Raw genomic sequence first — 26,071 nt, 5'->3', positions numbered from 1 at the left:
AGTGACGACGACTGCGGAAAACGCTGTCACGATAAGAACGAATACACGAAGCCAGGCGTGCTGCCGCCAGATCAGCTCCCCTACGTCGACAAATTCGCCCAATTTCTCACCGGAACCTGTAAATGGGACGGTACGGACCAGTGCGGTTGCAATGTGCGTTACGAGCCCTCGTACCTCTCACTTCCTTGGGAGTGTACTCCCTTGACGAGCCTGCATTAACATCTGGATAGGCTTCTGACGACACTGCCTGCGAGAACATTTATACCTGCAAGCCCGATTACACGGGATGCCGTCCCAAGGCTAAGCAGTCCACGGATCGCAAGAACTTCCTCTGTGACTGTCCTCTCGTCTGCAATGAATCGGATGGACACCCGGATTTCCCTCACTAAGCATGTGAACGGGACGATGGACACTACGACGGGCAAGGGAAGCTGTTCGCTGTGCGAATTAGCGAGGAAGACTGAAAGGGAAAAAGGTGTATACCACGGACGCAGAGTCGGTGCACATAGTTGTACATTTCTACATCTTCGTCAGTTTTCGTCGAACAGCCGTCAGATCAGAGCGGTGGTTTAATGCAAGAACTTTATCTGCGAACTAAAATGACCCTCTTTGGCATCGTGCATGAATGCGGTCATGCGAAGCCATATTCACTCAGACAGGGCTGGCTCGAGGGAAGGGCAACGGTGAGAGAATGTTGTCGGGCGTTGAAATAAGATACAGAGACAGATCAGCGCCTACGATAGATCGAGGACGACGCGGCCCTGAAGAGTGCCAGCTTCCATCTCCTCAAAAACCTGTCCTCGTGTCAGCGCGTCAGAATCGAGCGCAGCGTTGTCCACATACCTCGCCCAACTTTTCCATCTTCTCCACGCGATAATTGGACTTGACGATACCCCTTCTCTACAGGATGGGTCAGCAAATTAATTGAGAGACAATCTGACTCATGTCCCTAATAAGTCAAGCAGGGGCTTAACTCACAGCAAATTCCATCACTTCGTCCGCATCCTTGCGATCTCCAACCGGCACGCCGACAATCTTCTTTGCGAACTTGATGAGGAACTGCGGGAACGCCTTGGCGATGGTGACGGGCTCGTTGACGGGGACGCCGACACAGACCAGCGTTCCTCCAAACCTGACGAGTTCAATGGCGTCTGCGTAGGCAGCGTTTGAGCCGGTCAAGACGATGACGGCGTGCGCGCCCAATCCGCCAGTGAGCTCTCTGACACGGTCGGGAATCTTGTCGCCGAGTGAGAGCGGCACGAATGCTTCGCAGCCGGAAGAGAGCGCAAAAGACTCTTTGGCATCTGTGTCGATGCCGATGACACGGAATGCCATTCCCTTGGATGCTATTTGGGCAGCGACATTGCCGAGGCCACCGCCGACGCCTGCGCGTGGAGGGTTAGAAAGTAAATTTGACTGAGAGGACGCGAGACGTAATCGTGTAAGGCAGCAAGGGTGACCATTTGATAGGCCAAAAAGATAAAGGGGCTATGCGCGTGAACAGAACTGGCAGTTTTTCGAAGCCATCCGCAATGTTCGATGACAGCTCCCTGAATCCGGCGGTAGTGCTAGAACTCGCAATTTCTTCAAATACAAATGTAAAAACTTACCCAAAAGGACGACGAACTCTCCACTGCGAGCGTTGCTCTTGCGCAGAGCCGAGTAGGTTGTCACGCCGGCGCAAAGCATTGGAGCTGCGTCGGTGTCGCTGATGCCATCTGGAATCTGAGAAAATGCTCAGTCGCTCGCTTCACAGCTTGCAAAGGATGTGTTTATACTTTGGTAACGTAGTTTGCAGGTCCCAGAACGTATTGTTGGAATGTTCCGGGCGTGTAGTAACCACTGATTTTCTGCAATTAGGTTAGTATGCATCCTCCCATTCTTCCCTGGATTGCAACCAACCTGATTGAAGCACACTCCGTCGTGACCAGCGCGGCATGCCGCTGAACAGAGTCAATCGCTTGTTTTGGGGAAACTTGGCATTTACTTACGACAGGAGTCACAAATGGCACTGATCCATTTGATACCAACTCTGTCTCCTACCTAGATCCAATTTAGAAGAGCTTTTGCTTTGTTCGTGCAGAGCGAAATACCCGGACAGTGGACAAGTCTTCGGATCCAGGTCCGAGCTTCACAACACGGCCAACGCCTGGAGCCAAGTCAGTAGAGCTTGAGTATATCGTCGCACGTCTGCCGACCTTCGTGGCCTCCAACCTGATTCTCTGGAGTTGGATACGGAAGATTGGCCCAACTGCTCATCATGACGCCATGGTCTGAAGCGCAAACGCCCGAGCAGGAACTGTCCAAGGCTCGTCAGCCGTCCGCAGATAAGAAAAAGGAGTTGCAGGAACAATTCACAGATTGATAAGGACTTCGCCCGGCCCTGGCTCTGGCATGTCCAGCTCCACCAGCTTCGTGGAGTGTGAACCTGGCTTGTCGAAAACAATGGCTTTGTACTTTTGGGGAAGTTCGGGAGCGGCCATGATGGTGGTCGAGAATTGAGCAGATCGGGCTAGCCAAACGAAGAGGAGCGGAAAGCGGGAGGAGCAGACGGATATTTATACATGTACTGAAGGATTGAGGACGAAACGGCCTTGAGAAGTGCCCGGCAAATAGATTGGTTGCATGGCACGTCGGGAGCTAGCCATGTTAACCTCGTCTTGTCGGAGCACATGTGGCGCGGCGTCATTGAAGACGTGCAGCCTGCGATTGCGGTAGGTCAGGCAGTGCGGGGCGTAGTGGCCGGCGCGGGGAACATGATAGCGTCAGTGGGGTTCCGCCGTCTTTACACCATCACCAAATGATCCTGGACGTCAGCATAGCACGCCGCTCGGGAGTGCCCAATTCCCGTCCACCGACTGCTTCTGCTCTAACGTGCGGGGACAGTTGACGTTTGACAAGACGCTGTGCCCGCTGCTCGAGGATTGTTGACAGCGCCGACGCGTGGGGATCATCCCTTTAGCAGTGTTCCAGTGCGTTGGTACAACCCGGAAAAGCGTTGCTCTTCGACATGAAGCTTTGACGTCCATTGACCGGTTGGCTCGAAAAAGTACTGCCTTTCACCAGTACGTCGGCTGCGATTCAACATGAAGCTATGGTTTGGTTGTTCAAACGCCTGGGTTTGCTTCTATGAAGATGGTCAGGAGATGGCTGTCGTCGGAAGCGGATGGTCCGTGAGATACCTAGCATTGGCGACTATATTTGAATACCACGCGAAGCCCCCTGGTTCTTCCGACACTGACTCCTTTCTGGTCCGAGTCTGTCGGCAGCTGTGACGAAGCGAAGAGTTTCATGCGGCTCGACAATGGCACCAGCAGTTTGAAATTCGACGGCTGAGCAAAATGGCCAATGGAAGCCCCATGGCGCAACATGGTGTTCGCCTTTTGAGCAGGCCGTTTGCTCGCAATCACGCGGCGGCGATCATGATGGAAGTCGATACTTGGGCGGCGTCAGACTCTGATGGGACCTCGGTTGGCAAGGGAGACGACCCGCGAGACTTCTTGTGGCGCGAAAAGCGACGGACAGCGTTACGGCGGGTACCAAAGTGGCAGTAGGCGGGCTTTGGTCGAGGCAAGGGGTGGGTGGATGCAGAGGGTGTTTTCTTCTCAGCCTTGCCCGCGGGCCGTGCAATAATCCCTGACGCCCCAACCACCGCTGTCAGTCTGCATCCAAACCCTCGAAACATCCGTGCCACGGGCATTCTGATATGGTCTGCTAATGCAGGCGGCTCCGCTGCTCGGCGCCGCTCTCACTGCTGCTTGCGTCGCTCGTTAGACTCGATTGTGTCCTGCCTCTCCTTTGTTACGATTCCCCACTCTCGAGCCCAAGCTCCACGGCGGTCTCACCTGCCAACACCGCGATCTTCTCTGTCTGGCTCTGCTTCGAGGAAAGAACAAGGCGCCTTGAGGCTCGGTGTATTCTGCGGCGCCCCAATGCACAGCACGCTGGTCTTTGGTCGCCTCATACCCACATTGCGTTGGTGCTATGGCCCGCAAAGACCAATGCCAACATGTCCTTCTCACCGCTCCACCAGAGTGCCGTTATGAACCCGGCCTTTCGTCTCACCCCCGTCAACTCTCCATTCGTCAAAAACGGAACCCTAAGATCGCCCTACAGGGCCAGCCGATCCGACCTCATGCTATCCCTACGCCAGGTCATTGGCACCACGGCCTCTTCTGCAAATGCCTTTGACAGCCTGCCTTCCGAGCGCACCTTTGCCTTTACCGCCGGCGCCGCCGCCGTCATAGCCCACATCGACGACGACCACCAGGTCAAGCAGCGCTTCTTCCGCGCCCGCCCTTCCACCACCGCTGGAAACCAGGCTCCCTCGATATACGGCACCCCGACGCCATCCCACAACAGCAGTCGCACCGCGGCTTCGCTGCGAGACGCAGGCGTAGGCGCTTCTCCTTATGGACCTTCGGGAAGCGATTGGGCTGATTCTCCAGGCGGAAAGTCTCTGACGGCAAAGGACCGGATCAAGGCGGCAACATGCGTGTCTTTCAGCTCGGACGGCAAGTTTCTTGCAGTGGGGGAGGTGAGGTTTTCTTTGCCTGTCGTGCTGCAGGGAAACTAACCTTGGGTAGACCGGATACAAGCCCCGCGTTTTGGTCTTCTCCACATCCCCAGATGCCCCACCGGACGTGCCCATAACGTCCATGGCCGAGCATGCCTTTGGAGTGCGTGCCGTGGCGTTTAGTCCCGACTCGCGGTACCTGGCCAGCCTGGGCTCTGCAAATGACGGGTTCCTGTACATCTGGGCCATAAACACCCGGACTGGAGCCGCCATTCTCCATTCGAGCAACAAGTGCACAAATCACATCAACAGAATAGCCTGGATTGGAAAAAGCCTGGTGGTTGTGGGGACGAGGCATGCCAAAGTTTGGCGAGTTGACGAGGGGGAACACCCGGCGCACGCGAAACCGAGACAGGGCGACGTCAATGTCTTTTCGAGTGCTTTCCACAAGACGTTGCAAGGTCGAAACTGCGTGCTTGGATCTTTGGTCGAGTCCAACTTTACATCAGTAACGCCGATCTCGTCGTCCATGGCTGTCGTCTCGACTGATAGGGGGGACATTTGCCTGTTGGACGACTCCGACCGAAATCAAAGGCTGTACAGGGTTGCGACGGTCCCTTTTGGCGTATCGGCACTGGCAACGGATGATAATGGCCTGCTGCACGTCGGAGGCTTCAACGGCGAACTCAAGATCTTTGAGATCAAGAAGCTTACCGACGTTTCTACTCCTCCCCCATCTCCTACTGCGCGCTCCGAATCTCCCTCTTCTCCTAGTCTCAGAAGCAGCGATGTTCCGTACGTCGTTTCGATCGCCCCTATATCCGGACTATTGGTCACAGTCGACTCTCGGCGCGCCATTCGCCTCGTCCAGGTTGACATTGACGAGGAGCATTCTTACATCACCAACACGGTACAACAATTACCGGCCCAAGGAGAAGGCGTCTTGGGCGTTCATTCTTTACCATTTCCTAATTCCTTTGATGCTTCATTTGTTACTTGGTCGGCGGATGGGGTGGTAAAATTCTGGAGTCCAGATGGGCTCATCAAAGGGGACATTGTCGTGCCTCTTGAGCAGATTGAAGGTTGCGAGGAGCCCAACGAACTGAAAAAGGTTCGCAGCACTCCTCAGGCAAGCTTCATTGCGGCAGGCGACAAGTACGGCGTGCTCAGGTATGTCTGCTTGCCCATGGATCGTTGGAAATCGCTGACTTGTCAGCGTGATTGATGGCCAAACCCGAAAGACGGTCAGCAGCCTCAAGGCGCACTCTGCCGAAATCACCGACATAGCTGTCAATGACGGCGAGATCCCTTTGATTGCCACGGCTGCGAGAGACCGAACGGCCCAGGTTTTCCAAAAGAGGGGCGAAACGTGGGAGCTGACACAGACGCTTGACGAACACGTAGGAGCCGTGACAGGTCTACTGTTTTCCAGAGATGGGCAGCGTCTGCTCTCCTGCTCCACTGACCGGACAGTCGTCGTTCGAGACTATCTCGCCCGGGAGGAAGACGGCTTCACCATGGCCGCTTTTTTGATAGCCCGAACCATTACGCTCAAATCCACTCCGGTTTCGATGGTATTTGACGGAGAAAACGAGCACGTGTTGGTGGTTTCGACCATTGACCGTCAAGTTCACAAATATGACGTTCGCTCCGGACAGTCAATCAGCTGCTTCAAAGCATCTGATTCTGACGGCGGCGAGTCGGTTATTCTTTCAGACCTGGTGCACTTTTCCACTGCCAGGGGCCAAAACGTCATTGCGGGTGTATCGAGCACCGACAAGTCCATCCGACTGTACGAAGAGAATGGCGCTCTCATAGGGCGCGACTGGGGCCATACCGAAGGCGTCACGGACATTGCACTCGTAACAGGGAGCGGGCAGACCGAGGACGGGACACCGGCAGAATCGCAATGCCTCGTCACAGTCGCCGTGGACGGAACGATTTTTGTATGGAACATTGACTTCAAACCCCCGGGCCAAGCGCCCAACCGCAGCAACTCGGACCTCAGCAAGCACCTCGACCTCTGCGGCGTTGGCACTCCCGAAAAGGGGCCCGCCTCGACCAATCTCCTCTCCAACCAGGCGCCCCTCCGCCGCGTCCTCTCGCAATCCGAGCTGGCAAAGTATCAGCGCGCGTCGAGCTCGCACGGCAGCGACGATGGCGCTGCCGACTCGACGCCCGTCGCCGTCTCGGTCACGACGCCCGCCGGCTCCTCCAAGCGCTCGCCCCCGACCCTGCGCAAACGCCCCTCGCGCATCAACGACGCGACGCCTAAGCTCGAGCCCTCGCCGCTCGCCAGCGGCACCACCACCGCCGCTGGCAGCAGCAACAAGTCGCATGCGCTCCGCGTGCAGACTTCGCGCCGCCACCACGCACGCGAATCGCGGTCCCCTTCACCGCCCAGCCCCAGCAGAGGCGGCGGCAGCGGCCTGCCTAGCCCGAAGCTCCCGCATAGTCCGCGGCATCGCGGCGGCAGTCCCAAGCAGCAGCATAGTCCCAAGCAGGCCAACCGGTCGCCCAAGGGCGCCGCTGGCGGGGCTGCGCTCCACCACGCCCATCGCCGCACGTCGTTTGGCGGGCCGGCGGCGGCGTCGGCGTCGGCGGCGCGCATGCACAAGAGTAGGAGTCATGCCAGCCTCAGAGAGACTGCCGCTGCCACTGCCGCTGCTGGCACTCCCCCTTCTTCTTCGTCAGGCCACGCGGCGCCCTCGTCTACTACTACTGCCGCCGCCGCGAGTACTCACACCAGCAGCAGCAGCAGTCTCGCTCAAACAACCGAGGCCCTCTGCAAGAGCCTGCGCGCCTGGCGCAAGAAGGTGTCGTCCCACTTTTCGCCCTCGACGGGCGCCGCGCTGCCCGCGCCCCTGACGGAGCAGCTGGAGCGCGAACTGGCGCTGACGGTGCGCGTTGTCGAGGGGAGGGGTTTCGGCGGTGCTGGGACGGGCAAGGATAGGGAGAGAGAGAGGGAGGGTAGAGAGGGTAGGAGTGGTGGTGGTGGTGGTGGTGGGGAGAGGGAGAGGGAGAGGGCGCCACAACAGCACGGGCAAGGCGGAGGAGGGCAGGGTGCAGCAGCAGCAGCGGCGGCGGCAATCGACGAAGCGGCAATGCTGCGGCTGCTCGACGCGTATAGCGAAAGGCTTGTTGGCGCCGTGGAGCGACGGTTTGAGTCGAGGGCTGGTGGTGGGTTGCGGGGGAGTGGGAGTGGGAGAGGGATGGAGAGTGCTGAGACGGCTGAGACGGCCGTTAGCGATGGGGATGAGGAGGAGGATGGAGATGAGCGGGAGGAGCAGCAGCAGGAGGAGGAGAGGGAGAGGTAGGCGGGCAGGTAGTCATTCATGCACCCACATCCGTCCATCGATCAAACGCTCCTCCATACGTGTACGGTGGTAGACAAGCAGCACCACACCAACCAAAAAGGCATTCAGATCCAAAAAGTGGGGACGCGACAAGGCACGACAGGACGGCAAAGTGACATGGCATGGCATGGCATGGGCATTTATTCTCTCCTATTTCCTTTCCTTTCCTTCCTTTACTCCCTCTACTCCCTTCCGTGCATCCTCCATTCAATCCATCCACTTCAACACTGACTGACTTTCTCAACTCCCCATCCTTTTTCCTCCTTTCACTCCCTCACTCCCACCTACATGCATGCGTACGTACGTACATGCCAGCACCCACCCCACCATCCATCCCCCTCAATCCCGTGCGCAAAAGGAAACAAACCCATGCATGGAGTAGCAGCGCCGGGGGGGTAAGATGCAACACAAAAGCTGCAATGAAAAAGCGACAACGGACAACGGACAACGAACAACGAACAACGAACAACGAACAACAGAAAAACAGGAAAGAAGGAAGGAAGGCGACGAGAGAAAAACGAAAGCGTGAAAGAGAAAAAAAGGTACTACTGCAACCACTACCACCACCACTACTACTACTGCGAAGAAGAAGGAGAAGGCGACGAAGAAAAAGCCGGACGACATGACAATCAAGTCAAAAGAGACCGAGAAAACAGGACGGCGCACCACGGCACCAGACGGACCGGACCATTGGTGAGGGTGTAGTAGTGGCGGGGCATGGCGTGGCGAGAGAAAACGAAAGACGGAGACGCGCCGTCTATTTGTTAGATAAAGGCAGGTGTGATGCCATGTTAAGCGATGCCAAGCGACGATCCGGTACCGAAGAGAGGAAGGAAGGGAGAGAGAGGGAGGGAGACGGCGTGAAAGTGTTGGGTATGTGTGGTCGGCGCCTCTTGCAGCGTTATGTTACGCAGCCAGAGCGAGGTGTTGAAGAAGGCGATGTTGACAACAAGTTTGAACAAGGGAAACAAGACCAAAGAGAGGCGCCTACGACGCAACGCTCGTCTTGCTCTCCCTCCTCTCCTTATCACCAATGCGCGCGCTGGTGCCCTTCTCCCTAAACGTCGAAACAGCCGGAATGTCGGCCGACAGACGCTCCTCGTGGGTGCTGTACGCCTTTGGCGTCAGCTTGATGAGCGTGTGCAGCGGCACCTCCATCCACGGGCTGCGCTCCTGCGGCACATTCATAAAGTAGGCGTAGATGCAGCGCAGAATGGCCTGGTGCGTGACGATCAAGATATTCTCCGACCGCTCCAGCTCCATGATGATGGGCTCCAGCCGTATCACCACGTCGCGGTAGCTCTCGCCGCCCAGGTACCGGTAGTTGTACTTGTCGTCGTCGCGCTGCGCAAAGTCCTCGGGGAACCGCTCTTCGATTTCGGCGTACGTGAGCCCGTCGCACACGCCCGAGTCGAGCTCGTCGAGCGCCTTCCACTCGAGCTTTTCGAATTCAAGGAATCGTGCGGTTTGGATTGTGCGTTTGAGCGTCGAAGTCCACACTGTGAGCTTGCGTCCTTCGCCTGCGGATTGCTTGACCAATTCGGGCAGCTTGCGCGCGTACATTTCGCCGCGCGGGGAAATGTCTGCGTCGCCTCCAATCTTGCCGTCGAGGTTGTACATTGACTCGCCGTGCTGTGAATGGTTAGCAATGCGGTGGGAAAGGGACAAATGGTGGACGTACTCTGGAGAGCCAAATGGAGCGCGGCTTGATGTGCAGGTTCATCAGGTAATAAACTATCCGACTCTGCAGGTAGTCCCTGATCTGGTTGATGATGACTTGCTTGCCGACGTCGATGAGCTTGACGTAGGTCAGGTCGAACTCGTCCTCGTCAATCGTCTGGTAGACTTTTTCGTAGTTGCGTATCCGATTGCGAAAGTCTTGGGCCGCCACCTCCGGGTCTTGGCCTACGTAGTCCGGGCTCGTCGTCTTGACCTCGAGAATGTTTTGCATTATCAGGTCCTCGTCGTCGCACTTGGACTCGACGTACAGCGTCTGGATGCCGTGCTCGTGACAGCGCTCCTGGATCCACTTGCGCCGCCCCTTTGTTGAGTTTGTCGCGTCCAGAATGGCCACCATGCCGTGGCCGCCGCGGAACCACTTGACCATGTCGGCGACGGCAGCCTCAGCGGCGGCCTTGCGCAGGCGCTCGCCCTCTGTGTTTGTCGTGTCGAAAAAGTCGGCCGATGGATTGGGCGTGGCAGAGCGGCGGTACTGGCCGACGTTGAAGGTCCTGGCGCCAATGGACAGCCAGTGCAAGTAGCGGACCACTACAAATGGAGCAAATTGTCAGCAAACGTCGTCTCGCGTTGCAGTCTCCGAAGACGGCCATGTCTCCTGATGTCACCCCAGAGGCCCCGCATTCTGCATGGCCGCCTCCCCCGCTCGATTGACGAAACGTGCCCCAGACCTCCGCACACTCCCCCCACGTCCGGCGCAAAGGAGACGTACCTTTTGTCGCAATCAAGCTCTTGCCTCGCGCCGGCAGTCCCACCATGACGACGCATATCCGCGTGTCCTCTGCCTGGACGCCCATGCCGTTAGTTTTCCTGTTGGGGCGTATAAACTCGCCCGGAGGGACTTTTCGCATCTCCTGCCTAAAGGCGCCGTTGGTGGCGGGTGCTGCGTCGGCAGACATGATCTGGGAGAGGCAAGAAAAGAAATATGTACAGAAAAGGACCTGTGAGTGGGAAAGAGAGGGAGGGGAGCAGAGCGGACGAGGAGTGGAGACGAGGGGATTGAAAAGAGGGAGGGGTGGTATTTGTAAAAGGAGACCTGGGCCGAGCTTGGTGCGATAGATGGTCCTGGGACACGACGTGGAAAAGCGGTGCCGCCGTATGGGGAACCGGTTTCAAGCTGGTCGGGGTGGTTGTGGTCGAGGATGGTCGTGTGTCTGGTTTGGTTTGGCGATTGGGTCGCGAGTCGAGGCAGGTGCGGGCAGGGGAGCCACAGGAGCGGGAGCGGCGCAGGCAGAGAAGGAGCAGGCGCAGGCGCAGGGGAGGAAAAGGCAGGCGCAGGGTCAAGCCAAAGGGGAAAGGGGCGCGAGGGCGAGGGCGAGGGCGAGGGCGGAAATGGGATCGTGAAAGGCGGTAGGGGAAGGAGGGCGAGGAGAGAGGGTCGATGTAGAGTAGATGAGGGATGATGGATCTTGTACCTTGTTCCTAGATGCGTAGGTACATTAGGTAGCTCGGCATCACAAGGCGGGGGAACCCTCGGGCTAGAGCTTCTCTCGCCCTTCACCCTCAGCCTCAACTTGACTGGCCTGCCTGCCGCTGGCTGGAACTGCACTGGGAGCTGGGAGCTGGGACCATGGATGATGACGGGATCGCGCTGACGCCTCTTTTCGCTCCCCCGTTGTTTTTTTCTTTTGCCTCTTCTTTTTCTGCCACCAGGCCTTGGGGAGCATGAATCACGAATTGGCAATTGTGACGTCGGCCAAAAATTCGAACCAAGTGGGCCGTGGATGCTGTCGTGTGCGGCCCCCTCCCCCTCGTGACGACGGGACCCGGACTGCGGTGCCCTGCCTGAGCGACTGACGCAATGCGGCCTGCCCTCGCCGAAAGTCGGGACTCGGTCGACGCGACGTCGTCGCTGGCTTCGGGCGCGAATCCCAAGGAGCATGGGAACGAAAGAGGGAAAAACTCGTCGTCCGCTCGTCCGCTCTGGGTGTACATGGAACAACAACAAGAAGAAGAAATGCTCACTCACCATCGACATGCTATAGTTCATGGCGCCGTAGCTGCCACTGCGATCGCGCTCCCCCATCTTGCTGGCCACTGTGTCTCGCAGGCAAACGGTACGGTACCGTCGACGATCAACGTGCTGTCCCGTCTCGTCTCCGTCTGGCTGCTCGCTCTCGCGTCTTCGGCTGCGCGCTGGTCCGTTGGTCGTTCGTCTCCCGTCTGTCTGTCTGTCTGTCTGAAAGGGCGCAGGCGGTGCCAGTGCAGTGTGTGTTGAGGGGCCTAGGCCTAGAGGACAGTCAGCCACCTCACGCAGCCAAGGTAGCCCAGCCCGACCGCTCTTTTTCGTCCTGTGCGCTGGGTACCTGGGTTGCGCTGAAAAGACCGACGAGATAGGAATGAAGAGCGACGCGATTAGTATTCCGCTGTAACAGTAACAAGCATACAAATCTTGGACGACGACGAGCGGGACTGGATTGACAATAATATGTATGGACCTGTGGCTAGCTTCAAGCTCATATTTGCTTATCGCCCAACAAAACATGACCGACCGTCCACGCTGCCTACACGTGCGTCCAGGTCGCTACCTTAGTCAATGCTACCGTACCGTGCGGCCCGCCAGCCGGGCACTGACTTGCTGGCTGTGCGACGAGGCCGGTCAGACGTCTCTTCATTTAGTCATGTACTTGGCCTAGACACTATCGTCAACTTGCGTCCAACCGCCGCTCTCGACCTGACGCTAGCTACTCATGCATGCACTGTTGCGAAGCGACATGTCAACCCTGTCAAACGCGACCACGTTCCGCTGTTGATTCATACACTTCCCTCGTCTGAACATGTGCTTGTCCTCCTTGCAACCCCAGACAGTTGCCCTCCAACTACATGATCCGCCCGTCGCCATGCCCAAGAGACGCCCAGAAAGAAACAATTCCCAGCTCCAGTTACGACAACAACAGAAAAATACCCCCTGGATATTACAACAATGCCACTGCCATCCTCGGCCGTAGCGGTGCGTCATCATCAGCTCGTTGGTCAACTTTTGGCAATCCCGACTCCCTTTTTTTTGTTCCATGTTCAAGCGACTGCCTGCGCCTGTCCGACCCGGAAGCCCTGCTTGTCTCTGCCGCCGTCGCGCTGCCGCGAGCTTGCTTCTCCGCTCGTCAAGAGCGCCATGAGGCCTTGTGCTGCCGCCAGCCTCTCCCTCCTGGCCTTGCCCGTTCTTTCCTCGCCCCGTCGCGTCATTTCGTCGTCGACCCATTCCACCTTTTCGATCGTGAAGCTGCATCCTTCGTGGTTCTTTCGCGAATGGCTCTTGATGCCGTAGCAAACGCTGCCCTTGTACTCTGTGAGCCATGGCAAAACCACGACAGTCACATGCGCGTCGAATCCTGCAGGCGGCACTGCCGGGTGCTCCGGCTTCTTGTCCAGCGTTTGCGACGCATCCGCCTCCTCGGGTGCCTCGTTGCTGCTCGAGTCTGAAATGCGAGGATCCAACATGGACACGTCCACATCCTCTGGCCACGCTCCCCGGATCCATCCAGAGTGAATGCACGCTGCGACAACGTCCGAGTCGTTGGAATACACCTCGGATCCCCAGAGCCATCGGCTCACCACAATCACGTCGCGTTGCCGTTCGGAAAGATAATAACGCGGCACTCGCACCGTCAGAGTACAATTCTCCTTCCCAGAGTGATCGGGCAGTGCCGCTGGAATGTTGCGGAATCCATATCGATCGTCAATGTTGGTGTGCTTTGGCGGCATGGCCGATGTCGCCTCGTACACGACGCTTCCCAGGTGATGGCGCGCTCTGTCCTTGACCTTTTCCAAAACGGCCTCGCTGCTTACTTCGACAGTCGGCTTCGTGATCGGTGCTGGAGGAATGTTGTTGGCGACTCGCGGAGCATGGTGATGGTGGTGGTGATGATGCGCCGCATGCGCCGCATGGGCCGCATGGGCATTATTATGATGATGATGGTGGTGGTGGTGGTGTGCTGCTGGCGCCACACCCGGTCCGCTCTGGTTCGGAACGCCATTGAGCTTGTTGAAGGACGTTGGCGTGGCGCTCTGTGGGGCACCTACTACGCCCATGTTCGCCTCCTCCTCGAGGCGGTGATGGTGACTAGACGAGTTAGTGGGCTGTTGGCGAGACTTGACCCGGTCTACGTACTGGTGACTGTAGAGGTGGTGATGGTGGTGGCCGGGATGATTGTTGTGCTTTGTTCGCTTAGTATTTCGTTGCGCCATCCCTGGCGTGGTCCTTCCGTCGTTGCTGTCGCTTTCGACTCTGCCATCCTCGTCCTTTATCCTGCGGTTCTTCCGACCTCCTCGAGAACCTGTTCGTCGCAGCGAATCCACTTCGCCCGATTCACCGTGGGCCAGCGACTCTGCTCTGTTTGAAGGGAACGGACTGTTCCTGGATGGCGTCGCAGAGCCATGGGCCGAGGGTGCGCTTATTAACCCGCTACCCAACCCCGAAAACATTCTACCAAATTCGTTCTTGATGCTGGGATCGCCACCGGGAACGACAGGCTGTGCTTGTGCGCCCTGGACAGCCTGAGGGAGCGGTGAGGCGCGTCCTGTCCGTCTTCCTTCGGGACTGACGCCCAAAAACGACCGGGATTTTTGCATCTCCTCTCCCTGCGGCTTTGAGTGGTGTTCATAAGACGACGATCTCGGTGCATAACCATTGTGGCCTTGTACCGGGTGCCCAGGAGCGTCTGGCCTTCGCCTGTCCAGACTACTGGGATCAGAGGTCGGTGGGCTTTGATATTGCTCTGGACCTCTTCGGCTAGGATCGTGACCAAACGGAAATCTTGGTGGATTTTCAGGGCCCGCGGAATGGGGGCCCACCGACGCGCGGTTCATATTCATCGGCTGTGGGGCACCAGTTGTGGGTTGCCCCCTTCCAAAAGCATCCCGATGTTCATCCGCATGGTGTTGCACAGATTCCGATGGCGCGTGCGGTGGTCTCGGCGGGGGATGCCAAAACAAACCCCTTTGGTTTGCTGGGGGAGGCTGCGCATAAGCAGACCTTTGTCTGTCCGGAGCGTCGAATATGGAGTGCGAAAGGGGCTGGACAGTAGAAGGGCGATCTCTGCCGCCAGCATCGAGTCGGGACACGTCACCGGCGGTTGTGGCTGCAGGTCTGCCATGATACGGGCTCTCAATGGCTGCTCGACGCTCTTCCTCTGCCGGTCCAAAAGCCGGTCTCCTGGCCCCACTGGCGTCATAGGGTTCGCGTACTTCAGGCTGATTTGAACTGGGATACTGATGACTTGGCTGGCTATTGGGACGGGGAGGCGCTGAAGATGCACCGGGACGGTTCAGGTCACCACCGCTGGGCTCACTCCGAGATGGATGGTGATATGGGCCCGAGTGAGGCGGCATCCCCGGGGGCGTTTTGTAGGACTGCGAGACAGGTGGGAAACCTGGTCGCTGAATCTCTGGCGATGCCGTCGCAGGGGGGCCAAAAGCTCCAGACGGCGAGCCGGCCGTTGCGTAGGGTGGCCTTTCAGGGGGTCGAGCAGCAGAGCTTGCCGGATATTGATCTGGAGAGCCCGGACGACGGTATGAATAATCGAGACGAGGACCACCCATGAGGCTTCGGCGGGGAGAAGGAGGTTGCATAGAGTTGATGTTGGGGGAAGGAGCGGTTGTCGAGGTTGGGGGCGAATGGTGTTGCTGAGCCTGGCGCGACGCAGCAGCTTGTTCAAAGCCGCCCATCAGCGAGGAAATGGACATGTTGGAGCTGGTCCTCGGGGGCCCGACGAGGCCGGGCAAGTCTCGCCCGGATGAGAAGGGCGGTGGCGGAGGCGGACCTCGTAGAGCTGCATACTGGGGCAGTGGACTGTTTTGCTGGGGTGACGAGGGCGGAGGCATCTGCCGACTGGTGGTGAAGGAGGGCGGTGGAGGAGGATCACGTGTGGCTACAAGACGATTGGTCAACGAGAGAGCGGGACCGGATCGGGGGATGCGCCTGTCAAATACGTACCCCCGTAGTATTGTGGAGGACTGGCACCGCCGAGCGATCGCCTGCGCTGAGCGTCAAGGGCATAGGGCACGTGCGACGGGCCGTTGTGGCCCTGACCAAGGCCTGCGGGAGGGGGTGGTGGAGCAGAGTTTTGGTGTGGACGCTGCGCGGCGGACGGCTGCTGCGGCGGCGGCTGTTGTTGTGGATGTTGTTGTTGCTGCTGCTGCTGCTGCTGCTGCTGCGACGATTGATGCGGGTGCTGGGGGTGCTGGGCGTGGTGGAGGGAACCGGGAGCTTCGTGGCCGTGGGCCATGCCTGCTGTGTCTCAAGTCTTAGCGCAGAAACCAACCCAACGGCGGCGGAACAGGGATCAGCTACGGCGCCGCGCTCAGCGAAGGAACGCTGGAAAGCAGCGGTGGGTCTCTCTCGAAAGAAGATGCGAGGCCGCCGAGCGCCTGCGCTTCGTGCCAGCGGAGCACACCGCAACGCGGCACCCACCGCAGGCCGGCGGCCAGACCAAAATTCAAAAAGCAAAGGCAGAGCAAAGGGGAAAACCACATGAAATCTAGGGGAATTCTGACGCGCGCAGGCACGCGGGTGAGACGACGCGGAAAGGCGGGGGACGTGCAGCGCCATGCCGGCGACGGCCGCCAGGGAAAAACAGCCAGCCAGCCAGGCCAGGGCCGTCCCCAATAATGCGCGCCGCTCCATACGTGAGAACACAGAGGCCCTCGTGTCCCACGATGCTTGGCGCCGCATTCCACCCTGGCGCGACGGCCCTGCGTGTGATGCTGAGACGTGCTGCAGCCGCAAGCGCGTGTGCCGCCGAGCCCAAACGAGAGTGTGTAGTGTCCATACCATTGTTCGGAGCCCATCCATCTCTGCCAGGCAGGCCGTAACTGCCTCTCCGCGGCGGCGCAGCGGGCAGAAAAGGGTCGCGACGCGCAAAGACGTCGTTGTACGGCACGTGTAGCGGTGGCTGCGAGGCGGCGGGCGGCGGAGGAGGAGCGTGGGGAGCGTATTGAGGCGGATACGGCTGCTGCGTCGTCGTGGGCGACAGGTGGTTCGGGTTGTGGACGAGCGGCCGGTCTGGCGGGCGTGGAGGAGCTTGAGACTGGCGGTCCATGGTTGACGGCACGGGCGAAAGAGCGGTGATGGTGATGGAAGGGTGTAGCGACGCGATCGAGGGAGCAGATCAGAGACTGGCGTCGAGCGGCGTCACTGGCGGACGAGTGGTTCGGCGTGGTGTTGAGAGGCGAAACTGAATAGCTGGGGTAGGTAAGGTAGAGAGAGTGTCGAAGGGTAGGGTAGGGTAGTAGAGTGTCTAGGCTGGTCCCGTCAGACAAGAGCTTTGCCTCTGGCTGGAGTCGACTAGACGCCCGGATCGCAGCAGCAGACGCACCCTTGCCATGCTAGCCCATGTTCCTGGCTGCGCTGCCGGCCTGCTGATCCCTCGCCCTGCACCCCTACCTCTCTCCCACATCCATCTACTCCACGACCTGACCCGACCTTTATCACCCACCACGTCCCATATCTACACGTCGCGCTCAACGCCCACCCCGTCCCGACCAACGCGCGGCCTCCGTCCGCTTCGTCCCCGCTCATCGCAATACACCCTCAGCTCAAAACCCCTGCGGCCCGCCGCCCTGCTCCCTTCTGACCATGTCCGACGCCAGATGAACTGGCACTCCACACCTCTTCTCCTCCTCCTCCCGCCACCACCCACCGATGCTCCCCATGCCCGGAACACCAGCTGCGTCATGGGCCGTCTACCGGGCCAAGTTCAAATCCATCTTTGACGGCGCCGACCCCCGCGTCTGCGCTGCCTTTTGGCTCTTCGGTAAGCCTGCATGTGCCGTGTCACGCAGTAGTTGCTTACCACCCCCGGTCCGCCCGCTCCCCTAGGTCTCATCAACAATGTCCTCTACGTGATAATCCTGTCGGCCGCCGTCGACCTCGTGGGCCCCGCCGTTCCCAAGGGCCTGGTCCTGCTCGCCGACGTCATCCCGTCCTTCCTCACCAAGCTGCTCGCGCCGTACTTTATACACAAGGTGCCCTATGCTGTCCGCGTCTGCGTCTTCGTCGCCCTGTCCGCCTCGGGCATGATGCTCATAGCTCTCACCCCCGCCACGCGCCACAAGACGGCCATTGCCATCCGCATGCTGGGCATCATTTTTGCCAGCTTGAGCTCTGGCGGCGGTGAATTGAGCTTCCTTGGTCTGACGCACTACTATGGCCCTTTCAGCCTGGCGGCATGGGGCAGCGGTACTGGAGGCGCAGGTCTGGTTGGAGCGGGAGCATACGTGTTGGCTACGACGACCATAGGACTCAGTGTGAGGACCAGTTTGCTTGCCTTTTCCTTTTTGCCTGTGATTATGCTCGCGAGCTTTTTCATCGTCTTGCCCAGAGGTCCCTTGAATGCGGCCGCGAACAATGCGAAGTACCAAAGCGTCGAGACGGAAGATGACCTGGACGAGGATTTGGATGACGAGGACAGCCAGGGCCTGCTGAGCTCGTCGATACTGTCCGCCTCTGGCAAAAGCTTTACTGTGCGGTCACGCCGCCGTAGGATTCTTGACAGCATCCAGACCAACCTCAAGCGGTCCAAGGGCCTCTTCATCCCATAGTAAGTACCACGCGAAGCTCCACGTCCTCTCTTCTAACAATCCGCAGCATGCTCCCTCTGCTTCTCGTCTACATTGCCGAATACACCATCAACCAAGGCGTAGCACCAACGCTGCTCTTCCCGCTCATCTCATCGCCATTCAGCCAGTACCGCGCCTTCTACCCGACCTACAACGCCATCTACCAAACGGGCGTCTTCCTCTCGCGCTCCAGCACGCCTTTCTTCCGCATCCACAACCTGTACCTGCCGTCGCTGCTGCAGGTGCTCAACCTCGGCCTGCTGACGGCGCACGCGCTGTGGGACTTCATCCCCAACGTGTGGGTCGTCTTCGTCGTCGTCTTTTGGGAGGGCCTGCTCGGCGGCCTCGTCTACGTCAGCACCTTTGCCGAAATCACCGACCACGTCCCCAAGCCCGACCGCGAGTTCAGCCTCAGCGCCACCAGCGTCAGTGACTCGGCCGGCATCTGCACTGCGGGCTTCTTGGGCATGCTCATGGAGACGTGGCTGTGTGGGTGGCAGGTCCGGCATGGGAGGGACTATTGCAAGAGGGCGTAGAGCTCGTCCCTTTCTCTCTCTTCCCCTCCTATTACCGGGGGCGGCCGTCTTGCCAATCTTTCCATCTCGTTTGCCTCGTCTCGGCCAGGAGTCAGGTGCGGTCCGGGTCGGGGTGGCGCAGCAGCACATCATAGAACCAAGAGGGGTCCCCTTTTTGTTTAGAGCGCGTTTCTCCACGCTTACTGGGCACGCACGCACGCATATAGAAAGAGAGCAATTTATGTCAAATCAAACTAAACCACACGACTCTTTTTGTCCTGGCTTCTCCCTCTTCCGCATATCTAAACGAATTGGCGTGGACTGGCCTGGCCCCTCTTCCGAAACCCGCTCTCTCCCTCTCTCGCTCGAGCCCGTCATCATTGCCCACCCCTCTCTTCTCTCCTGTCAGACGCATTTCTGGGGCTTGTTCGGCATAAACATCTCCGTGTCCAAAAACGCCGCTCTGTCTCCGTGCACTCTACGCCTTCATTATTTGCACTCACCTGGAAGCATACATGCTGGAGCAGAGCACTCGGTCACGGACTTCGGTTTGTTGCCGCCTGAGACTTGACCAGGACCCAGCTGACTTCCGGTGGTTGGAGAAGAGTGCGGTAGTTCGGTTAGGGTTGCGCGCGTCCTTTGCCGCAGGTCGAGCGATTGGGGGGCTCGTCGGCGAGCTCCTCGAGCGGTTCGTCCACGGCGTGTGGGCGGCGAGCGGAGATGAGGTCGATGTGGAGGAGAGGCTGGGTTGACGCGCGAGGCAACCGACGCGAGCAATGAGGCGATGAAACTGGTGACGGCAAAGTGCGAGACATGTCGACTGCGCGGACTCAACATCAACGAGCTTTGGCAGAGTCACAGGTTCATGAATTACGAGCGATGGCTATCAGGTGCACATGAGATGACGAGCAAGAGGTTGCTTCATTGACATGTCTATCGTTAGGAAGTGAAAAAACTGCTACCTGAGACTAGCGCCAACCCGAGCAACATCGTCTGATGTTGCAGGGCGGACTCGCCCAAGAACCCTAGATCTCGCAGTCAGAGCTGTCGTCCCATTGCGCACTGGAGTCGACGGGCTCAAGCTCCACCTGCTCCTTGATGCAAGAGGAGCATTTCTGCAACACAGTCAGTCAGCATGGCATCACTGAAGGGAACTGTTCAACTTACGGCGGTGTCGGGCGCTTTGCGTTGCGACTTCGAGAAATCCTCCAAGTCCTTCCAAACATCGCAGCCGAAACACTGGAGCTCTTGGGCAGGGCCACCGGTGCAGGGAATGCAGATCGTAGTAGGCGGACTGCCGGCGCGCATCTTCCTCTGGGCGTCGTGGAGGCGCTTTTGGGAAAAATTTCGAAGTTTTTTCATTTTTTCGCACCGTTCGCATTTGATTCTGCGTGTGGTCAGCTGCGTCGCGAGACACGAAGAGAGCGAAGTCGTACTGCTCTGGGAGGGCGGGCATCGTGGGCGTGGGGAGGGAGGGAGAGGGAGAAGAGAGGAGATGGAAAGAAAGAAAGCGAAAGTCGGGGAGAGGCAGCTATATATACCCAAGGGCACCGGCAGTCGGGACAACGAAAAGCCTGGCGATGCGCCTGCTGGTGGCTGCCATGAAGCAAGAGCGTCGAACCGGTGCAGTGGGTGGTGGGTGAAGGAAGTCGGTCAGGTCGTCCACCAGACCACCACACTCCCACCTTCAACGCGAGAAGAGCGCTGGGTGCTGACAAGAAAGAGATCTTTGCGCTGTTTCCGAGCACTCACTACTTTCACGTACCGGATGCCTCTCGTAATGCCCAGAGGAGGTAGTTAAGAGGGGTGGCCAAGGTACCACGGAAGTTGGAACGCATGGGGACGGCATAGACAGCGAAGATGACGGCTACATGACCACCAACCCAAGAGCAGGCAGGCACCAGCTCAATCAATCTTCAACCTCAGAACCTCGCCGCCGCTGACGTAGAACGTGCAGAGTCCAAGATAGGTAGGTGAACTTGCACATTGGGTGTGTATTTAATGCAAAAACCCAAGCCAGTTTAGCACCGGAACCCCAAAACATCCCCTGTTCGTTCGCGTGGTGAGTTTGGGAGGAATGGCGTTATCATTCAACTCGCTTAGAATCTCATGGCAGCTGTCTTCTGTTCGATTCTGGGTGGGTGATGACGATAGTCTCTTTCTTTTTGCCATTTTTGCCATTTTTGGCCGGCTCGCCGTTGTTTACGTTTTGCTCAAGTGCTTTTATGTCAGGCGTCTGCTTTGTGCGCGAGCACTTTCTGACCATCTCATCAGTACGCTACACTACTCGTTGCTATATGCAGCCACCGTTCTTGTGGCTCGTCTGGAGCCGCCATTTCTCCCCCACGTTGGAGAAATCCTTGGATAATTTTGATGCACAGCACGAGGTGCAATCCCCGATTCATGTCTGGACCTGTCCGCTACACTTCCAGTCGTGAATACCAGACAGCCGTCGCAGAATCGCCGCTTGATTTGTCTGCTCCACTTTCGGAGCTAGACGTCAGCACAAAGTGAGGAACATTCCCGTACTTTCAGTTGACAGCACGGTCTGAAATCTCACCTACCCTGCAATTCGCAAGAGGATTCATGGTTGCTTCGTTGACAGCTCGGGAGGTTCGAGCAACTTGGGACAATTGATTGACTTGGGCGGTTCAACAATCTCTGGTGCTTCAATTAACCACGTAGCTCCGGGATAGTCCAAGTTTGTCTGAACCTGGGCCTCGCACAGCATGAGAATCGATACTTGCTTGCTTCACTGGCACTCGATTGACTCTAGCGACCTGCTCAGCCCTATGATTTCGCAGACCATGATAATTCGTAGTCGATTGGATGGTGACTCGATCAACCTTGGCGGCTCGGTCGACTCCGTGGGCCTAGGAGAGGCCAAACTCGTCTGAGCCTGGATCTGTACCTTAGTATTTCATGAGGCAAGAGAAAACCCCGTTGACGAGGTGATTTCGTGCATGAGACCGTGTGGAGGGGAAATCTGGCCATCTTCTTCCCAAAATATAAGTTGGTGTCAAAGGTTGCGTCCCGAGGTGCCATGTCGAATGGTGTTGGGTGTTGAGAAGATCAGGTCAACAGCTTGTCAAGCTCAGTAGATGCACGACGACCGTCTCCCTCACATTTGACCAGCTGGACGAGCATGTTGAATAGGAGTCACATCGTTCACATTGCCAGTTTCTTCGCTGATGCCGAGTGGATGCTCTTGCTGCGTGGATGCTTTGCCCTAGTGGATGCCACTACCGCATCGATGCTTCTACCGTGTGAATGCTCGTCTCGTGAATATTCTAAGCTTTTGAATGATCAAGTCTGAGCCCGATGATGCTCCATTGCGGCGCATTGCCTACAGGAGGAAGATGAAGAGGAGAGACAGGGAGTTTTGGAAAAAATGTTGCTGCAAATTGAACATCGACCTAGCAGAGCTTAGCCGTGGGCGTCCAGTGTTTGCTGTCTGAGACGCTGACAATCTGAATCTACAAGATGCAATCGTCTTTCCAACAGCCGCAGCATAGTACAAAAGTCGAAAAGATGTCGAAGGGTCAATAGATCAACCCTTGATCGGGAAGCTCAGGCCCAAGCCGGGGTGCTTTGGACCCCACGTTCCTGCCCCACTCCACTCCATGACGCGGAACATCGCTTTCTTGACGGTCCAACGACGCCCAATTGTCGCCCAATTCTCAGACACCATCATTCGACTATGGCGCAGACGCACTCTCACGACGGAGGAGTCGCGCACTCACACGCCGGCGCCGATCATGGCCACACGCACGAGATTCTCGAAGGCCCTGGCTCCTACCTCGGTCGCGAAATGCCCATCATCGAGGGGAGGGACTGGACAGAACGAGCCTTTACAATTGGCATTGGCGGGTAGGTGGATCGAAGAACGGAGCCATTGCAACACATGGACACGGCTGACGAGGATGCTAACGCTGTGCCAGACCGGTAGGCTCAGGCAAGACGGCGCTGATGCTGGCGCTCTGCCTGGCGCTCCGCGACAAGTACAGCATCGCCGCGGTCACCAACGATATCTTCACGCGCGAAGACTGTGAGTTTCTGACGCGGCACAAGGCGCTTCCTTCGGAGCGGATACGGGCGATTGAGACGGGCGGGTGTCCACACGCGGCTGTGCGGGAGGACATTTCGGCGAACCTGGCGGCGCTGGAGGACTTGCACAGCGAGTTCAACACGGATCTGCTGTTGATTGAGAGCGGAGGCGACAATCTGGCGGCCAACTACAGCCGCGAGCTGGCCGACTTCATCATCTACGTGATCGACGTCAGCGGCGGCGACAAGATTCCGCGAAAGGGCGGCCCGGGCATCACGCAGAGCGACTTGCTGGTGGTGAACAAGACAGACCTAGCAGAGATCGTTGGCGCGGATCTAGGAGTGATGGAAAGGGATGCGCGCAAGATGAGGTGAGTCTAGTCGCGGTCGGACCGTGCCTGTGGTTGCGGCAGCTAATGCATATGCAGGGAGGGAGGCCCGACGATTTTTGCGCAGGTCAAGAATGGAACCAACGTCGAGCACATTGTCAATCTCATTCTGAGCGCATGGAAGGGCAGTGGAGCCAGTTCAGCAAAGTCCAAGACGGCATGACGTGCTACTGGATTCCTGGGCATGTGAAGATGGGGTGAGCAAGCTGGTAAGGAGCAGAGGAACCAGGGAGTCAGCCAATCTTTCGTTGCATCAACAGCGAACACAATTCAATCTGATCAGGGACCTTGGCAAGACAAAAATGACGATAGATAGATGTCAGCCTCAAACCATGGACAGTGCCGACCTCGACCCAGCCCAGCAGCGCACAACCCCGAGTCGAACCATCTTGGCAATTTCTTGGGTCGGCGCTTGTCCGCCTAGAGGGTTCGCATTTGTCTTGTCTGCACCGCGTACCTGTTTCATGCCCCCCTTGGCGCATCCAAGCCATGCCGTCCGCCGAGTCGGAGCCTCGGACAGCTCTCCGGCCGACCTCTCGGGTAAGACGAAAACAAAACTGATAGGGATATCGTGAGCACTCATCCATTGCCTCCAAGCCTTGGTCATCGAGAAAGCGGGTTTTGGTGGACAGAGGAACAGTCAACGGAACCTGCAGCTACGTGTGCCACGACATGTCGTTGTGCAGCAAAACCCGCCCAGTAAGCCTGCTGCAAGGCAAACACAGACACTGATCTGATGATCAGTCATCACGCTCTCTCCCGCTGTCTGGGCATGCTGTCGTGTTTGCTTGTCCTTTTCTTGCCCTGTCGTCCGCAGCAACAGCAAGCGACCGCTTTGGCCTCACAAAGTTCGAGTACCTGCTCCAGAATCGAGTGAGCCAACGACTCGTCCGTCTCCGCCCCCGCCCCGCCAACACAGACCTCTTTCCCAAACGGGAAATTTTGAGCGTCTTCAGCCGGGCCTTTTCTCTTCACCCCAAGCTCTCGCATCCCCCATGCTTGTTGCTCAGAGAGCACCCTTCTGCTTGAGTGGGGGAAGCTAATGGAAAGTGGTGGATTGTAAGGGAACAGAGGGCGAAACTGAAAGTGACGATCGGGCAAACGAGGAGGCAAAGTGCGCCAGCGACATCCCACTTGGAACATGTCCACGTCCATCTGGCGTGATTTGTTGATCTTCTGCTTCTTCTTGGAGGACGAGCAAGCATGGTCCCTTCGACAACAGCACGCAGAGAGGCAGAAGCGGCAGAGACGAGAGCACAAAGAGCACACAGCGCAGCAGCCAAGCCGTCACGCACGGCCAACGGTGCATCGTTTGTGCACCAACACCTTTCCAGGAGCACCACCACCAACACAGCGCTGTTGATGCGGAGCACCCGTGGACAGAAGGCCGACGATCGGCTCGACTGGAGCCAAGCTTCGGGCTGGGCTGCCTGGCCTGCGCGATCACGCCGCCAAGTTTCTGCCTGCTTACCGCTCCTGAGCCCAACTCTTGACGAGATGAAGAGGAAGATGAGCGTGTTTAGGCGCCCGCCGCCGCCGCCGCTGTCAGGCCAAGCAGAAGAGCGGGATTGCCACGGGATGATGCGGTCAAGATATCAGGGCGTGGGTTTACTCTTTCCGCTCCGCTTGGCTCGGCCGCCTCTTGTTTTGTGTACCTCGGAGTCGCTTTTTCTTCGCTTCTTCACGAAAGCCTTGGCTTAGTGTCTGCCTTTTTCTTGGAAGGGTGGTTGGGATTTGAGTGTCGTGGTTTGGCTTGCCTTCAGACGTCTGGATCCGAACGAACCATACATGCATTGAGTGCGTGGTGAAGATGTGGCCGACATTGGTGGAGAGGGACAGAAGAGAGGACGACCGTTGCTTTCTGAGACGCAAGTTGAGAGTAATCTTTTGGTGCAGCGTCAGCAGCAGCGCCGCAGTGAAGGACGAAGCCTCCCTCTGCTCCACCCTCTCGCCGCTTCAGGACCCCACGTCCCCAGCGGCCGTTTCCCCAGCATCATTCACGGGCAAGGCGGCCGGCCCCTCACTCGCTGCCTGGTACCATCGCCAATCCCAAGGTGCCAAGGGCGGAGCTGGAGGGTCCGTCGTCTTCTCCTCCCTCCCTTTCGCTTACACTTCTCCGCGGACACCCTGTCCCGGCTGGCAACTCGGCTGGGATACGGCAAACCCTGTCCCGCCCTCGCCGCTGTCGTTTTCCGTTGAGCCAAGGGACGGCGGACGGCGGCGGCTGCGGCGGTAGGGGTGGGTGCTGGGGCAGGGGCAGTTGGGAGAGGTTATGTCGCTGCCGTTGTCGTGTGTGTACGCAGGTGAGCAGATTGACTGAGAGATGATGGATGGACTGAGAAATGTACGTAGATAAGCATGTAGTCAGTCAGACAGACAGACAGACAGACAAACAGTCTGCGAGGACAATAGGCGAGTTATCAGAGAAGTACAGTACAAGGCCACTCGCTGACTGACAAACAGACAAACAGACAACCGAGCAAGCAGGCTATCTGGCCAGCCCTCGCCAACCAGCAACCCAAGACCGCACTCTTCGCACGACAACCAAAATCCAAACGACAAGACGGCACCACGGCACCGAGCTCACGACCAGAACAATCCCGTGATCACAGGGCCTCTGGCCAGCCAAGCCAATCACTCAGCCCTCTTGCCCTCTACTCGCCAAGCTGCCGCAGGGCGCAGGGTACAGCGAAGCGAGACGCCTTGGGGGGGGTGTTGTGGCTTGCCCTCAGGCGTGGCGATGCAAGCAGGGCGTTTGACAATATACCTCTTTTTGCTTTTCTTGGAACGGAGCGAGTGAAGCGCTAGGCGGCGCGGCGCGGCGTGGCAGGGCGCTCGGCGTGGTGGGAAGTGGTGGTTGTGGTGGCGGCGCGGCAGACGGGCAGGATGCGCGCGCAGGGAAGTAGGGCGTGGCAGCGTTCGAGGCTTCCCTGGGTGGCATGATGATGGTCGTTG

The 26,071-nt window shown here is 58.1% G+C and overlaps 7 protein-coding genes across 7 annotated transcripts; 3 read left to right on the top strand and 4 right to left on the bottom strand.

The window, feature by feature from the left end:
• Positions 1-734: 734 nt before the first annotated feature.
• On the bottom strand, positions 735-2,483 carry J3D65DRAFT_663365 (chaperonin 10-like protein; the record flags this gene model as incomplete). Its single annotated transcript, XM_066802657.1, has 10 exons — positions 735-794; positions 844-900; positions 979-1,385; positions 1,611-1,725; positions 1,779-1,850; positions 1,903-1,943; positions 1,992-2,043; positions 2,094-2,149; positions 2,199-2,299; positions 2,359-2,483. 10 exons carry the CDS (start codon positions 2,481-2,483, stop codon positions 735-737), a joined length of 1,086 nt encoding a protein of 361 aa, XP_066659327.1.
• Positions 2,484-3,821: 1,338 nt separating this feature from the next.
• J3D65DRAFT_5853 (uncharacterized protein) lies at positions 3,822-7,968 on the top strand. Its single transcript, XM_066797748.1, has 3 exons — positions 3,822-4,537; positions 4,587-5,686; positions 5,733-7,968. Exons 1-3 carry the CDS (start codon positions 4,010-4,012, stop codon positions 7,831-7,833), a joined length of 3,729 nt encoding a protein of 1,242 aa, XP_066659326.1. The 5' UTR covers positions 3,822-4,009; the 3' UTR covers positions 7,834-7,968.
• Positions 7,969-8,678: 710 nt separating this feature from the next.
• On the bottom strand, positions 8,679-10,813 carry J3D65DRAFT_5763 (fructose-2,6-bisphosphatase-like protein). The gene is made up of 3 exons (XM_066797665.1): positions 10,322-10,813; positions 9,554-10,140; positions 8,679-9,504 (listed from the first exon to the last, which is right to left on the bottom strand). Exons 1-3 carry the CDS (start codon positions 10,506-10,508, stop codon positions 8,860-8,862), a joined length of 1,419 nt encoding a protein of 472 aa, XP_066659325.1. The 5' UTR covers positions 10,509-10,813; the 3' UTR covers positions 8,679-8,859.
• A 1,811-nt stretch (positions 10,814-12,624) lies between these two features.
• J3D65DRAFT_544974 (histone deacetylation protein Rxt3-domain-containing protein) lies at positions 12,625-15,833 on the bottom strand (the record flags this gene model as incomplete). The annotated part of the gene is made up of 3 exons (XM_066796741.1): positions 12,625-13,612; positions 13,700-15,476; positions 15,497-15,833. 3 exons carry the CDS (start codon positions 15,831-15,833, stop codon positions 12,625-12,627), a joined length of 3,102 nt encoding a protein of 1,033 aa, XP_066659324.1.
• Positions 15,834-16,989: 1,156 nt separating this feature from the next.
• On the top strand, positions 16,990-18,917 carry J3D65DRAFT_608470 (batten's disease protein Cln3). Its single transcript, XM_066798584.1, has 3 exons — positions 16,990-17,360; positions 17,426-18,146; positions 18,194-18,917. The coding sequence occupies exons 1-3, from the start codon at positions 17,249-17,251 to the stop codon at positions 18,699-18,701; spliced, it is 1,341 nt and encodes a 446-aa protein (XP_066659323.1). The 5' UTR covers positions 16,990-17,248; the 3' UTR covers positions 18,702-18,917.
• Positions 18,918-19,594: 677 nt separating this feature from the next.
• On the bottom strand, positions 19,595-20,248 carry J3D65DRAFT_608466 (Stc1 domain-containing protein). The gene is made up of 3 exons (XM_066798583.1): positions 20,117-20,248; positions 19,848-20,067; positions 19,595-19,795 (listed from the first exon to the last, which is right to left on the bottom strand). The coding sequence occupies exons 1-3, from the start codon at positions 20,134-20,136 to the stop codon at positions 19,706-19,708; spliced, it is 330 nt and encodes a 109-aa protein (XP_066659322.1). The 5' UTR covers positions 20,137-20,248; the 3' UTR covers positions 19,595-19,705.
• Positions 20,249-22,317: 2,069 nt separating this feature from the next.
• J3D65DRAFT_608461 (CobW/HypB/UreG, nucleotide-binding domain-containing protein) lies at positions 22,318-23,416 on the top strand. The gene is made up of 3 exons (XM_066798582.1): positions 22,318-22,550; positions 22,622-23,098; positions 23,156-23,416. The coding sequence occupies exons 1-3, from the start codon at positions 22,381-22,383 to the stop codon at positions 23,277-23,279; spliced, it is 771 nt and encodes a 256-aa protein (XP_066659321.1). The 5' UTR covers positions 22,318-22,380; the 3' UTR covers positions 23,280-23,416.
• The last annotated feature ends 2,655 nt before the right edge of the window (positions 23,417-26,071 follow it).

This window comes from Phyllosticta citribraziliensis, assembly GCF_038025025.1.
Source record: "Phyllosticta citribraziliensis strain CPC 17464 chromosome Unknown J3D65scaffold_1, whole genome shotgun sequence".
Classification (NCBI taxonomy): Eukaryota; Fungi; Ascomycota; class Dothideomycetes; order Botryosphaeriales; family Phyllostictaceae; genus Phyllosticta; species Phyllosticta citribraziliensis.
This window is presented reverse-complemented; position numbering and strand designations above follow the sequence as displayed.

Coding starts and splice junctions, on each gene's coding strand:
- J3D65DRAFT_5853 (XM_066797748.1), top strand. CDS start 4,010: ATGTCCTTCTCACCGCTCCACCAGAGTGCCGTTATGAACCCGGCCTTT. Junction 4,538..4,586: donor AGTTTCTTGCAGTGGGGGAG/GTGAGGTTTTCT, acceptor AACCTTGGGTAG/ACCGGATACAAGCCCCGCGT. Junction 5,687..5,732: donor GACAAGTACGGCGTGCTCAG/GTATGTCTGCTT, acceptor CTGACTTGTCAG/CGTGATTGATGGCCAAACCC.
- J3D65DRAFT_5763 (XM_066797665.1), bottom strand. CDS start 10,508: ATGTCTGCCGACGCAGCACCCGCCACCAACGGCGCCTTTAGGCAGGAG. Junction 10,141..10,321: donor GAGCTTGATTGCGACAAAAG/GTACGTCTCCTT, acceptor CTCCATTTGTAG/TGGTCCGCTACTTGCACTGG. Junction 9,505..9,553: donor GCTCCATTTGGCTCTCCAGA/GTACGTCCACCA, acceptor AACCATTCACAG/CACGGCGAGTCAATGTACAA.
- J3D65DRAFT_608470 (XM_066798584.1), top strand. CDS start 17,249: ATGCTCCCCATGCCCGGAACACCAGCTGCGTCATGGGCCGTCTACCGG. Junction 17,361..17,425: donor CGCTGCCTTTTGGCTCTTCG/GTAAGCCTGCAT, acceptor CCGCTCCCCTAG/GTCTCATCAACAATGTCCTC. Junction 18,147..18,193: donor AAGGGCCTCTTCATCCCATA/GTAAGTACCACG, acceptor AACAATCCGCAG/CATGCTCCCTCTGCTTCTCG.
- J3D65DRAFT_608466 (XM_066798583.1), bottom strand. CDS start 20,136: ATGCCCGCCCTCCCAGAGCA. Junction 20,068..20,116: donor ATGCCCGCCCTCCCAGAGCA/GTACGACTTCGC, acceptor GACCACACGCAG/AATCAAATGCGAACGGTGCG. Junction 19,796..19,847: donor GCAAAGCGCCCGACACCGCC/GTAAGTTGAACA, acceptor ACTGTGTTGCAG/AAATGCTCCTCTTGCATCAA.
- J3D65DRAFT_608461 (XM_066798582.1), top strand. CDS start 22,381: ATGGCGCAGACGCACTCTCACGACGGAGGAGTCGCGCACTCACACGCC. Junction 22,551..22,621: donor TTTACAATTGGCATTGGCGG/GTAGGTGGATCG, acceptor ACGCTGTGCCAG/ACCGGTAGGCTCAGGCAAGA. Junction 23,099..23,155: donor AGGGATGCGCGCAAGATGAG/GTGAGTCTAGTC, acceptor ATGCATATGCAG/GGAGGGAGGCCCGACGATTT.